At 40.6% G+C, this 15,399-nt stretch overlaps 1 protein-coding gene across 1 annotated transcript in view; it reads right to left on the bottom strand.

Moving 5' to 3' along the window:
* Positions 1-15,399, bottom strand: part of CLSTN2 (calsyntenin 2) — a 786,289-nt gene that overhangs the window by 127,391 nt on the left and 643,499 nt on the right. The window contains exons 7-8 of the mRNA XM_061636759.1: positions 14,408-14,656; positions 14,045-14,166 (exon numbers count right to left, since the gene is read on the bottom strand). Coding sequence (XP_061492743.1) covers positions 14,045-14,166; positions 14,408-14,656 — 371 coding nt within the window. The remainder of the gene's footprint in view (positions 1-14,044; positions 14,167-14,407; positions 14,657-15,399) is intronic.

Here is a 15,399-nt window from a genome sequence, read left to right as displayed (position 1 = left end):
GCTTATAACAATAGTTTTTCTATAGCTGGAGTGTAGCAGGAATGTTTTAATACGTTGGTTGCTTAAGGCATTCTATTGCCTGTAGTTTTAAATGCTTTGTTTTATCCCTGAAATAGCTAAATGAAATATAAAATATGCCTATTTTAGGAATGATAGCTTATTGGTTCTTGCTTAAACTGTTCCTCTAGCATTTGGTAAATCTATATCATGAAGCTTTTCCAAGGCATTTTTAATTCAATTTAACTTTATTCCAAAAATATGAATAGAATACTGCTTGTTTCACAAGATACAGGTACCCTCTTCAATCACATCTATTTCATGGCAGTCTCGTGCATACTAGGCGCTGCTACCTGTTAGATTCACATTCATTCATACGTTGGGATGGCAGCACTTGTTTACATCATATGAAGAAGAACCTTCTGTGGGAAACCTGCATAGGTTGTGTGGGCTTTTGCGTTATGGCCAGGCTGTCGTCTAGATCCTGATCACTTCTACTGGGTTGTGCAAGTGCTGCTGGCCAGATGTGACTTCAACGGCCATTCTTTCTTCAAGAACAAAGGACTTGCTCCTGTAGCTTGAACTGTAGGTAAGCTTTGATGCAGTCGGTGGTTGGTATTTTGGTGTCAATTCAGGATCTTGGGTGTGCCGAACAATGGCTGGCTGCTTTTAAGGTGCCAGGGGCTCACAATAGAATTTATTTTCTGGACTATTTTCCAACAGTGCTTGCGGTATATATGTGGCCTTCTGCCCTTCTGATCCGCATGATACGTTCAGTGCAGCACTTGGCTATGGTTATGTGGTAAATCCCCAGAATCTCAACGTGATTTGAGCTATGCGCCTTGTGCATGCGTTTATTTCGCAAAGTACAGTTGCATTTTACCCAAATGCCGCCTGATCCTATGAGGCCATCCCCCCCCCCATGTATGAATGATGTACACCTTGTTGCAGCCCATGCTCTACTAAGGAGGGCAGGACATTACCGTTGGGAATATATCCTGCCTCCTTTTTGCCTTTTTCTTTAATTTTCAGGCCAAATGTATTCAAGAACCCATTTTATGAAAACCAAAGGAGTCTAGTCGCATTCCACCCTGAGACCGCCTGGTCGTATGTGGCCTGTTATACTGTTGATGTTCCTGCCTTCGATGATTCTTAGTGCCCCCCCCTTCCAGGCCAGTTATCCTGGGCGGTGGCCTTACCAATAATTTTAGGGAGCCTTTTGCCCTGGTAAAATTAGCTTTCCGGGCAAGTCATTGTAATATTTGAGCCCTGCACTTATATTGCTGTGCTGTTGTCAGCGCATATGCTTAAGACGGACCAGTGGGCTTGTGATTGAGTGGCGAAGCTGAGGGGCTGCCCATCGCCCTCTCTGTCCCTGGTTCGCTGAGGGACCTTTCTCTCTGTTAGGCCAGTGGGCCAGTACTATCTTTTCATGTATCAATGGCTACGCATTGATTCAGTTTTGATTATTGCTATGTTGTTCGCAAGGCCATTATGTTTAAGGATTACATTTCTTTCATAGAGGAGCAGCTGCAACAGTTGCCATCGTGCACACGTGTTCTGGAAGTATTCTGCTATTTATGCTGTATTCAAAGGGCAAAAACTTATTTCTGTCATAACTATCGCTTGACACTTCTCGGCGCTGGCCTTTAATCCAAGGCAAGAGGAATGCAGGATCATTCTGTGGATTTAGGGTCAGTAAGGTCCTTGTGGGTTGGTCGCGTTCCGCTCCTAGGGCCTCTGACCAGAGGAGGCTAATCATGCCCAATGTCCTCCTTCAGATCCTGCCTTTATTTAGGTCAATGTGCTCATCTTGTATGAGTCGCACCTGTTCGCCGCAGTAACTCTGACGATGTTCTATGGTGCTTTTCGCCCTAGTGAATTATTGGTTTCCTCAAAGCGCGATGTGTCCTATCGTGCCTTATGCTCTGGTGATTGCACGTTAGGTGCAGATTTAGTGAGGTTCTCCTTAAAAGTCTATAAGACTGATCAAAAGGGCCATGGCAGTTTTTGCTTCTTTATAGTTGCCAGGTACCTGACTTATGCCCATTTTCCGCTATGCAGCAATGTTTGTGTTTCAGGCCAGCTGGCCAGCGTTATATCTTTATACATGCAGACGGTTCTGCCCTGACTCAGTTTCAATTTTGGGCCGTTGTTCGGCGGGCCTTGTTGGCCAGTGGTTGCGATGTTAGAGTCTATGGCCTGCATTTCTTTCAGATTGGAGTGGCTACGGCCACTGCCCTTGTGGGCTTGAGCATTGAGGATGTCCAGGTGATTGGCAGGTGGCGTTCTTCAGCTATAACTTCTGCCCTTGCTCCCAGCACTCAGAGGGTGTACCAGCTTGCCTTGGGGACGTTCCAGGCATTCCGTGCCATAAGTGCTTTGCCTCCTGTATGGCCTATTCTTGTTCACATTGGCTGCAGTTTATGTTATATCTGAATGGGCAATCTCATATTTCTACCATCGCCGGACACCTCTCTGCGCTGGCCTTTATTTCCAAGGCAAGAGGAATGCAGGATCATTCTGTAGATTTTAGGGTCAGGAAGGTCCTTCAGGGTTGGTCGCGTTCCGCTTACAGGCCCACTGACCGAAGGAGGCCAATCACGCCCCATGTTCTCCTTCAGATCCTGCCTTTATTTAGGTCTCTGTGCTCATCTCAGTATGAGTCGCACCTGTTCGCCCCAGTAACACTGACGATGTTCTATGGTGCTTTTCGCCCTAGTGAAGTATTGCCTTCCTCAAAGCGCGATGTGTGCTATGAAGCCTTTTGCTTTGGCGATTGTGCGCTAGGTGCAGATATAGTTAGGCTTTCCCTTCGAGTCTCTAAGACTGATCAAAAGGGCCGTGGCAGTATTATTTCATTGAGAGTTTGCCAGGTCCCTGAATTGTGCCCAGTGGCTGCAGTGTGTTTATTTCTGTCAATGAGGCCAGCGGGCCAGCGTTACCTCTTTATACATGTGGATGGTTCTGCCCTGACTCAATTTCAATTTTGGGCCGTTGTTCGGCGGGCCTTGTTGGCCAGTGGTCGCGATGCTGGAGTCTATGGGCTGCATTCCTTTTGGATTGGGGCGGCTATGGCCGCCGCCCTCGTGGGCATGAGCATTCAGGATATTCAGGAGATTGGAAGGTGGCGTTCTTCCGCTTTCAAGTCTTATGTCAGGTATTGATTCTGATGTATTGTTTTTTCTTTTCTTAGGTGTGCTGAGCCTTCCTGTGCCTGCGAGGGTCGTCCTGTGTGGCCACTCAATTTTATTTTGGGCCCATCGGAGAGCCTTCTCTACGCTTGCCGGGACACAGCTGCAGCTTTCCGCTAGAGCAACGGTTGGCTGGGAGGCTCAGAGGGGCATGTTTTGGGATGCGCTCATGCCTTTGGTGTGTCGGCTTATGGCATCGCCTAACCGGCCACATATGTTGGTGGTTCATTTAGGGGAAAATGATATGGTGCAGCAGCCAGGTATGGATCTGCTGCTGAAGATCAACCAGATTTTAATGCACTCATCCAGTCTTACCCGGACCTTGTTATAGTGTGGTCCGACATGCTGGTGCGTCGTGTTTGGAGGGGTGTTTGGAGGGGTGCACGGCACAGGATTGACAGATCCAGAAAGTGGGTGAATAGGAAAGTTTGGAGTTTAGTTTTGTCATTGGGTGGGGCATATATTCCTCATGACACAATCCGTTTTCATGCACCGCATCTGTTTCGAGATGATGGTGTCCATCTTTCGGATATTGGGTGTGATTTGCTATTGGAGGATTTTAGGTTGGGTTTGGGGGCTTTGTTTTCTTTGGGTTGAGGGGACCAAGCTTAAGCTGATCCCCTCTTGTGGCGTTGGATTCGGGCAGGTGAGGTAATTGGGGTTAAAAATGGAGGTGGATGAGGCATTTGGGTAAAGGGCACTCCCTGGTGAAACATCAAGGCGTAATGCCTGGTGTGGATCCGGGGGGTGTCCACGTGGGACCGGCTTGCGCATCATGGTGAACGCCTGTACGGTGGGGCCAGGATGCGGAGGTTGGAACCACAAACCTGACTCCGATTGCAAGGAGGGAGAAGTTTTCCCACATCCTTGTCTGGGGAGTTGCAGTACGATGTGACTGACTTGCCTCCTGGTTTGGAGGGTCTAGACCCTCATAGATAGGTTGAGCCTCACCTGCCCGAAGGATTTGAGATTATTAATTGGCGGATTGGAATTTGATTGATTATGGGTTATATTTTAATAAATATAACATTTCAACCATACATGTGTCACGAGTCTTCCTTGGTGTGTTGGCAATGAGAGTGTTCTCTCAGCACTCTTCACAAACTACACTTCCTAGGATTCTTTTAGTAAGCCATGACTGTCTAAAATGAAATCATGGTCTGGTGTGAGTGTGGCCCCTTGATTAGCCAAGGCCCGCAGCTGTGAGCCTGGCTTTTAGAACACTGATGGTTGGTTCTTACTGAGTGTGCCTGACGTTATGATAGACTTCAATGCTAAATTTCTTAAATTAATTAATTTTTTTAATTTTTTAAAACTTTTTTAAACTTTTAAACTGCAGAAGGTGAAGGTCAGAGTATGGGCCAAGGTCAGTTATAGGAGTACAGGTACTCTGTGAACATGGCTGATTTTTAATTAATTTCAACAAATTATGAGAACTCTGAAAGAAAAGAGTCCAAAAGGGGTCTGGTTTTTCTCTCTCTTTTTACAGTTTGAACTCTCAATTCTCTCTGAGTGTTTTGTGTATCACCATGCAAATTTAGAGGGTTGCTAAACACGTGTTTCTGAGTTCAGGACTATAGGTTTTGTAAGGTTTTGTTTTGTTGTGATCTTATGGGAAGCATCAAATGGTATGGAGGGGTATTTTCAATTTAACATTGTGGAATGCGGAAAATCCATGCTGACTATAGTATACAACCACTCTCATGGCTGTATAATAAATTTTGGTTAGTGAAATGCATTGCAAAATTTGGAGGTGTAAATTTTGATGGATAGCTTTGTATTAGTTCTCATACTGTTTCAGAAAGTGTGAATTTGATAGTTTTGGCTTTAAATACGAACTTAATTGAATTTCTCCCCTATCCCTCTCTCAGAATAATTTGCAATACACTGGTTCATGTAGTTGACAGGGACTGTTGCAGCAAACATTTGGGCCATGCAACCAGGATTGACTTCATTCAATGCAAACATGTCCTGTGGAAAAGGAGCCAGCTTTTTATGGGCTTTTTCTAGTACACATTATTATTTAACGGGAAACAGGTTAAAGTGCAGTTTGAATGTGGCATAGACTCTATATGTGGAGCTGGTCATGTCTTATTAATAAAGAATGGAATTCTGATTCATAAATTTGCACTAGCACATGTTTTTGTTACTCTAGGGTACCATCATTGTAGTGTAATGATAATTTCATGGCTTCTTTGTGCTTACATTTCATCACGAGGTGTTCTGTCCTAAGCAGCTGTTTATTGGTAGAACAATATTTCTATTTTCATCCATCTTTCAGTCAGAAAGATCTTCACTTTCTAAGACTTTCTACCACTAATTACATGAGATGAACAAATATAGTATCTTGGAGCTTGAGTCAAATGCAAATGCTTTGTTTTCAAGGGCACTTGAAATGACACTTCCTTTTCAAAGATATAGTTTAAGGACACAATCTCTGCTGAAAGAAAATAACAGAACTTTTAGAGAGAAATAGACAGAATGGCCACTTACGTAAGCATAAGCAGTTAGATTTAAGCCATGTTTCCCCTTTGGAAATCAATGGTATCTAAAGTTTAGGTATTTCTGCTCACATAGCTTGAAGATTTGGTTGCAGATGACTTCAGTATGTTGGGCTACATCTGGGAGTGCCACTTAATTTGTGGCTATATCTACCATATCCAGGAAAGCCACTCCAAACACCTTTGACAACCCAGAGTTGCATATGTCGCAATGGAAATGAAATGGATTTTTTTTTTTAGCACAAACTCTGGATATTAAACATTGAAATAAATCTGATTCCTTTATATGAACTTATTTAGATCCTTAAGTTTGTCAAGGCTAAATCAACTAGACCTCTAGGAAAGGACATCATTATATTGAACAGGCTTTCCTATGTGCAAACATCTTTGTAAAGTGATTATTTCTTAGAGAATACCATCTGTTGGCAAAGGCTATACTTTTAACTTTCACACAGGCTTAACAGGTACCTAATTACCTTATCTGTGGCACCTTGTGTATAATCACACTGTCTCTCTCCGATGTTGAGGTATATAATTAAATAGCCAGAAGGTAACATTTAAGTAAAGTGTCCTTGCATAATACTGGGATGTGTAACTTACAAATTGATACCTTATTATAAACAGATCAAGTGAAGATTCACACTCAAAAGTACATTGCTACTGATTGTGTTCTGAGTGTAAAATAGGAAAAGGAAAATTAAAATATGTTTATGCACCTAAATTTACCTCTCTGTCATAAACCAAAATACCACTTATAACAGCAGCTCCTTTGTGGATGTCAATAAATTGTCTTCCTGTAGTATTAAAGAAGGGGCTTTCCATTCATGGTTTACAATAACAGAGAATATTTATCCTTCCAGTGTTTAAGCACTCATTCTTTCCTAGGACAAGTATTTTCCCTCGCTCCATTTCTTACCTTTGACTATTTTTCTATAGTTGGCTTGGGTAAAAAATATATTAGAAACTTGTAGTGGCAGATTATTTGTTGTGGATGAAAATGGATACAGTAAGAAGGGAGGAGGGAAAGATTAACACTCTATGTATAAATGGGGAGAGTTTAAATAAAAATAGCAGAAGATATAATATTCACTATAGCTGCCCAATTTCTCTGCTTTTTAAAGTTTGATAGAAATATATGTTGGCTATAGGTATGTTCTTAAACCGCAAGGTTTTTTGCCTATTAGTGAATAGAAATATATTAGGGGAAAGTGTGCATTAAAATTAATATATTAGTGAAAATAGCATACAAAATGCATTATATTAGGAGACATTGCTTGCAAAAATGTGTACATGTGTTTATTAGGATAAATTTGCAATAAAATCCTGAATATTTAATGAATATTCTTTTTATTTAAAAAAGCAAATTGTTGCAGAAATGTGGAAATTTTCCAATTTCAGTTTGGAAAAATAAGAAATGGAAAGAACTGAAATTAACAGATCTTTCCATTCCTATGTTGAGCTTATATTTGTCACATGGTTGAAAGGCACTGAAACAGAAATAAAAGCAAAAAACCACAAAACACACTTAATTCTGTTTAGATTAGTGTGACTACAGATTTGTAACCATTCTTCAGTATTCCTTTGGACACACTTTTTGTATTACCTGATCCCTTGCCCCCCCAAAAATCAAGAAGTGATGGCCTGGTCAATGAGGCAGCCCTTGAGTCGAAGTCCAATTCTGCTTAGCTTCTCTAGAATCCTTCCCAATGCAGTTCAAGGACAGAAAATGCTTCCCTTCACAGAGTCACTGCCTGTAGTAGAGTTCTTACTAGTAGTGAAAACAACAGCAAACAACCATGGCTTGGAGAGAAGGAAGTGGAAGGAAGGAAGGGGACTAGCTTTTTAAAAAGAAAGAAGGCAGCTTCCACAGTTCATCACAGGTTTAAAGCATCTATAAAAGTGTGGCATGAAAAGCCTTCTGGTAGCATCCCGCAAAAGCTGAACAAATTGGGAATGCCTTGTTCACCCAGTTATAAGAAAAAATGTATCACATAACCTTGCCCTGAATTTAAAAAGGGCATTTTCACAAAGATCAGGGCTTGATCCTGAATGTCATGACATAACAAAAGGCATAGATGGAAAATTCCAGGGACATCCTGAGTCAAGTTAATTCAGTGTTATGCCACAGGAACAGAGCCCAGCAATGATGGCATCTTTGCCCTGACATTCTATATTTCAGTGTTCTTGGCTTTGCTGAAAAAGAGTGAACTTGAGGGTTTCTTAGGAAATACAAAAAGAAATGCTTCCTCTAATTAATACAAACTATATTGCTAGTTGGTCATCATTGACTCACAATGGGAGATTACTGGTCTATCTGAAGGTGTTGCTTATATTGGATATGGCACTGGATTCCAGATAATTGCAGGCAGGGTGGTACCTCCTGCTTGTGACTGGCATGTGCCAACAGCTTACACCAATGCTGCCATGCACCATAGAGACCTTCCCTGGTGACCATAATGATACTCTCATTGCTCAGAGCAAAGCCAGCTTACACACAGAGTGTCTTGGGTCATGTTCAGCATTCCAGCTGAACTGCACTTTTTGCTAACACTGTCCTCTCAATTGCCAACATTCCCAAGTTGACCGAGGTGATTTTTACATGTGTTTGCTTGAATGCAAGTAGAAGCCTCTACATAGGTGGGGACCCTGCTTTATCAGGGTTCCCAATCGTGCAAAGTATTCTACTCACATTCAAGGGCTCTACTTCCACATAACATGGAAAGACTGAGACCAGAGGGAGCAGGGACAATGTGCAGCGAGACACTGGAGGCAAGACCTGCACATGCAGTCCCACATCTATTACATGGATGAAGAGTTCCTTTTTGGGCATAACATATCAACAGGAATACTGCTCCACTTATGAAGATTAAAATAAACAATTATCAATTTCAGTACAAAAACGGCCTCTGTTTACTGTCTTGCAGCCAGTCTGGTTAAACACTATTCATTTCAGAGTGGTATGTCTTCCAGACAATCTATACATACAACAGGACAATTTCAATCAATAAACATTGAGGAATATACACCTGTGGTCCATTATTCCCTAACTCCCTCAATACTGACAAGTGTCAGAGCCAGGTTAGATATCTTTCTCTGATGTCTAAGGATAAGCAAAATAAAAGAAAGGGGACCATTTAGCAGTGCACATAGATACTACTGTCTTGTGAGGGTTACGCTGAAAGAATAACAATAAGCAGATGCCACTGTGCTCACTGTTGCATTCCTGGAAATATGGATGGTTTAATTAGAGCTTTAAATAATGAAACCTTTTTATCATACTGACAGTGAAAGAACCTGAAAGCACTGATTATCATGAACAATAACTGCAGCATGTCTGTCTTCTGTCATGCCATAATTTTAACATGCCTAGATAAATTAGCTTCATAGATCAATGAGGAGATAATCTTGTTTTAATCTAGATTTTTTTATAAAAAAAACCATTGCAAAACAAAAACATCCAAACACCCTGAGTCAGTAATATTTGAATAAAGCATGGCTTATTACTTTTTAGCATACATCTACCCAGTTACCATTTACCACAATCTACGATGTACCCGTCCTTTTAAAATATAAGCGTAACAAATAAGCATGGACTAAAATTGTCAGCATCACCACCATAATCTTTTGTGTTCCTGCAAAATTGTTGGAAGCAAAACAAAACTTCAGAAATAGATAAAAAGGGCATTTGAAGACTATGGTATATAATCCATACATTTTCTATGGTATATAATCAAGGTTAGAAAACATATTACGGATATAGAAGGTAATGTGCTGAGGAGTATTTGGGTGCTGGAGCGGCTGTTTTATGTCTGAAATGATTTTGTCTTTGTTGCAGGATTACTATGATTCATCTATCAATTTCTTTCTTTCTTGTATAGGGTATAAATAAAGAGTTTTCTAATATTCTTTGTGTCTTATAAATATGGCATATGTTCACAGGCAGCACATCAATTCAGAGAGAAAGACATATCAAGTTGAATTGTCTGAGCTTCAAAAGCACTATTCAATTAAAATTCCTATTAGCTCAAAAACTGAATAATTTTTTAATTTAGAGATGAATACTCTTCCATATCTGATAAGCTATTCTCTTCAATCCTGCTTTTGTGCAAATGTGTTAAGTCTATTCGTATAAATTTTCCAGTGAACAACGCATTAATACACACATATTTTCTAAAATAATTAGATAGGAATAAAAGTATAAAATGAGGAAATTTTGTTCTGGTATCACAGTAAGGTTTAGCAGCATTAAAGATGCAATCTTATGGTCCCTAAGATGCATTTCCATGGACCATAAGATATAGCAGATCTTTTTTATGGGCAGGGGAAGGCGAATCTATGATGGAGGAAATATAAAAGCCCTTGGATTATTTTGTCTCTCACAGGAAAATTTGCTTGTAATTTGTTTTGCTGTATTGTTTTAGTCAACTTTACTTTGTCAGCTAACATCCACCACTGCAACTCACCAGTATCACTTACATCACTTTCCTCAATGTAAACTTCCCCTAAGAAACTCAGGATGCTTTCACACTGCAGTTTATTCCATTCTGACAGTTTTTTACCTGTTAATTTCCACATTATATTTGACCTTTCACACGACACACAAGCTGGCTTCGGAATTCTGGTGGAATCTAGTGGAAGTTCAGCGCTAATTTCAGTTACAAATGATACCACAAATAATCCGTTAGCAAGGCTGGGAATACGGAACATCGCGGGAGTTTTCTGCTAGTTACTGCCACTCACATGACAGGCATCCCAGCATGCAGTGTGGAACAGACGGGAAAAATGAGCAGGAGCTGCCTTAAAACAGAGGGGGAAATTAGCAGAAGCCACCTTAAACAGAGGGGGAAAATGAGGACTGCGACCAAAGAAGGGTAAAGGGAGGTGCATTATCAGGTCCTTCCCCACTCCCCAGTCAACTGGAGCAGCCTAGAGCTCTGGTATAGTCCAGCCGAGATGTGGAGTGCAATGGTAAAAGGAACTGCCCTGCAAACTCCCAACAGCTGTTGAAGCTGGCACTGCCGCCCTCAGACCCCAAAATAAAAGTTAAGAATAAGGAGAGCCATCTCCGTGAGCTCCCAGTGGCCACAAAAGCAGGTGCCGTGCCCCCCCCAACCCCCAGGGCCACCTCCACTAGCCTTGAAAACCAAGTTGGGAGGGAATACACCAAACCCCCTAAAGCGAAGGGGGGGAGAAAAACTCTGCTCTGTTCATTGTAGCTCTGTGTGTGTGTGAAAGATCGTTGCGCAAAATGCCGGTATAACAGGTACTGCAGTTTGAAGGGGTTTTTAGAAATCAGGATAGAAGCACTTCCTTTTTAATCAGTTAAACTAACACAATCAGCCCCATGTGTGAAAGCAGCTTCTGTCTGAAAATATGTCAGCCCACTTGGTGCTGCTGCATAAAAGAGGTGCATGCATGCCCATAGCTACTGAGGGCTTGTTGGGAGTGAATACCATCGAACTCTATAAGCATGGAAATGATCAAACCTGCCTTCCCCTCTCCCTTCCTTTGCCCCCTTCCAATACGTTCCTTCCCCTTCCCACTCCCACTCCTCCTCCCCCATGGTCAGTTTTTCCTATCCTAACCAAGATTGCATAGGAGTAAATCCCACTGAACTCAATAAGCATGCAAATGATCAATCCATTCTCAGCAAACTTGGACAGGATCCCATTTCTTACCTGCCGGATTAAAAAGCAGGGAAATTCACTCATAGGCAAAAAACCTTGAGGTTTAAGGATGTACCTATAGCCCACAGATATTTCTACCAAACTTTCAAAAGCAGGGAAATTGGGCAGCTATAGTGAATGCACCAGGGGAGCAGGAGACCTGAACTCCTCTCTGAGATATTGGACTGCCCTACAAATTGGTCAAAATGCAAACACCATTTGGGTTGGTCTTTCACAGTCCAATCCACTTCCTGTGTAGCTTGGAAGAATTTGGTAACATGTGCCTCTGAGCATATGGTGAGTAGTGGCAACACCTGCAATCAGACCAAATAACAGAAACAAGACATGTGCTGTGCTGATCTCGTTTTAGCAGGGTGGAAGCAACATTATTAAGAGAGTATATATAATTCAGATGGTCACTTTGAATATGTCTGATTTCCTTTGCATTTTTAGTGAAGCTTCCTAAAGGAAATCATTTTCTTTTGTTTCTATTTCTGTGAATATGTGAAGTACAGCAACACTTTGCAAAATTTACACTAAAAAAACTCCAGACATAATAATGGCACTGACTTCTGCAGAATAGTCTCCAGTGGACCTCAGGAGTGTCTCAATTTGCACATGATAAAACAGTGGGAGGTGAAATATATTCTAGCAAAATGGTAGATGTGCTCTATGTTTTTAATTGACCGTGAACACCTTGCCTTAAATGAAATGGTTTAAACATAGCAGGCTGAAAACATGCATCCTCTTTTTACCAACAGTTAGAGTCATTGCTAAAGTAGCAACATATTGGAATCAGTCTGATTTTACATCAAACTACAGTTTCAGATTCAACTGTTAATGCATCCAAAATAGAAATAGAACATAACCTCCAATATAAAACACAAAAGGCTGTCTTCACCATCACATGACAATGACTAATAAAAAGACTTTGAAATTAATAAAAATACATTTGACACAGATTTCTAGGATGAATAAGGAGGGGAAAAAATTTCTGGTTTAGATTCTCTGTAGAAACAGTAACACAGCAAAGAAGCAAAATAAGAAGAACACCAACAAACATACAAAAATATAATTCTCCATCTTTGGAGATGGCAGGTGTTGCCACTACTCACCATATGCTCAGAGGCACATGTTACCAAATTCTTCCAAGCTACACAGGAAGTGGATTGGACTGTGAAAGACCAACCCAAATGGTGTTTGCATTTTGACCAATTTGTAGGGCAGTACAATATCTCAGAGAGGAGGTCAGGTCTCCTGCTCCCCTGGTACATTCACTATAGCTGCCCAATTTCCCTGCTTTTTAAAGTTTGATAGAAATATCTGTGGGCTATAGATACATTCTTAAACTGCAAGGTTTTTTGGCTATTAGTGATATATATATATATATATACCAAGCCCTTTCTCAGAATGTTCAGCTTTCTTTTCTTTTAAAGTAAGTCTCTAAGCAGTATTCTATCCGACTGGGCACCACAAGATGAGGAGGAGAAGCTTTGGGAAAGCTCTGGACCTGGATCCAGTTCTATATCAATTAGTTCCATTCAGCTCCTTCTTGTGTGTCTATTCCATATGCATGTTCCAAAGTCTACTTTATCTACTTTCGCCTTTTCCCCCCACTGCTTTGTGTCCCTCAATATCAATAGCAACAAGTGACAGCAGTGGGCAGAAAATCTTTCACTTTGCTAGATGAAATGTTGTTACTAGTTGTCTGCAGATGTCTTCAAGGGCAGTCCCATATACAATGTGTTACAGTAATTTAGCCTGGATGTTACTAGGGCTTCAATAACTGACTATACTCTGTATGGATAACTGTGGCAAGATGATATGTGCATGTGAAATTTGAGCACTTTGTATTTCAACTTTCTGTACCCAAGCATCATAGTTTAGGTTTCTAGTTCTAAAAAGTACCAGAAAATAAATTTGCACTCAGGGCACTTCCAGACTGTCATGATTTTCAGCTGGGATTCAAACAACTATGAGAAAATTCAGGTTGTACAATTACAGCTCTTGTTCAACAAACTCAGTTCCCTTAAAACATGGACTTTTTGCAATAAGGAAAGTGACAGAGAAATGCAGTGGAAATTGTGGGATGAATGTTTGATGCAACATCATCTAAACTCCCTACAAACTAATCAGAATGAATGCTCCACAAATGGCCAGCATTCTCTAACTTCCCCATGAACTTTGTGCAAACAAATCAGGATGAATGCTCAATAAACAGGTCATCTGGAAACAACCTCAGTTCCAAAAGAGAAACCATTCAAAGTATAGCTCCTGAGATGTTATACTCATAATTGTATTCCATTGAGAAATTTCTTTCTAATATCAAGTTTTTGTTAAGGTTATATGAGATATGTATCATAAAGGGGAAACAACTTGGAGGAGAGAGAAAATCTGGAGCTTAAAGTGTCAGGAATGAACATTTTTGCATTTCAGATATAGGCCCTAATCCAAGCTCTACTTGAGATCCTACAATGATATGGAACAGTACAGCCCTGTAATATCTATTCAGAAATAAGTCCCATTGGTAAGTAGATACAGGACTGTAGCACAAGAGAGCTTTATAATACTATCTGCACTTAGACAAAAGTTTAGGCTCTGTTTCTGCCAGCAGTTCTTCATTCAATCTATTACCGTGACTGGAAGAAATTTTAGAAATTACTATAACAACAAGTAAACTAACTACCTGGTCAAGTTTCCAGTGGAATTCTGCAGGACGGAAGGTATCAGCTTGGTCAAAATCTTTTCGCAACAGGAACACAAGACGACAATTGTGCACATAAAGTGCATAGTGGTGCCGATTCATTTCTAAAAAGATATTAATATGAAAAAATATCTGTTAATGGTTGTATAATTTATTGAAATCAGAGTATGCATTCGATTTATTTATCACATTCTAAAGTGAATTCCCCCCATTCCATCAATGATTTAATACCAGAAGTAGCTTGAGGCTAGCTCTTATGATTGAATATAAAACATTTTTCAGTACCAACTTCTATGCAATATGTCAAAACATGGAAAAGGGTGGAAAAATGCAGGGCTGACTCACCTGTCTTATCGGAATTGCACAGAATAGTTTCTTTCTCTGCTCTTAATCCTGGGCTTGGGCCATGTTTCATCCACATGGTGATGGTAAACTGATCTGTTAGATTCTTTGGTACTATTCCATCAGGGATTTTGGCTCCTTGTTTCCCTTCAAATTTAAAAATCATGTCATTGCTGTCTATCAGAAGCCCAGCTGTCCAGTTCGTTGCTGCACTGGGAGTTGGTAACAAGTCAATGGCACCTGATGACGCCCCTGCAGATGATATATAATGAGCAGTCTGATGAGATACTAATGAAAAAGCTGTTCATCTGAATTTACTGTAGGAGACACTCGAACATACTTAACCCCCACCTTACTAATCCTGCCTTTGTTTTCCAGTACTGAATAAAATCCCATCATACTAAACATAAAACATGTTCACATTACTAAACTATAGAACAGGGTTGAAAGATGTTGATGGACCACAACTCCCATCATTCTTGACCATGGGCCATGCTAGCTCAGGCTGACGGGAGTTGGAATTCAATGAACCATTAAAAAGTGTCTAAAGCCCTTGCTGGTTTCTTAGTATGTCTTCAAAATAATTAGTGTTAACATTTGAAAATTTGCAGTGGAAAACACAAGTAGTGTTTATAACAGAAAGGCAGTAATCTTCAGGATTAATTGTTTGTCCACATACAAACTTACCTGACTAATGATTTATTTTAACTGTGGAACCCATAGACAGATGTCATGTGCAAAAACAGTATTTAAAATTAGAATAGTTAAGGTACCAATTGATTACTGTGCAGGTGCTAATGTTCTTTCTAATAGTGTGAGATTTTAACTTAAGAACTCAAATGCAAATTCTCCCTACTGGGCCTAGCTTGAATGGAATTCATAGCCCTTCCCTGCTAGTCCTCTCTGGTTTCCCCCAAGGAAAACATGCCTTGGGGAAGAGAAAACAGGTTACAAGGAGGAAAAACATGGGTGGGCACTGCAAAACCTCTCTTGAG

Source organism: Rhineura floridana, chromosome 7 (assembly GCF_030035675.1).
Source record: "Rhineura floridana isolate rRhiFlo1 chromosome 7, rRhiFlo1.hap2, whole genome shotgun sequence".
NCBI lineage: Eukaryota > Metazoa > Chordata > Lepidosauria > Squamata > Rhineuridae > Rhineura > Rhineura floridana.
Note: the sequence above shows the minus strand (reverse complement) of the source record. Positions and strands in the feature narration are given on the sequence as shown.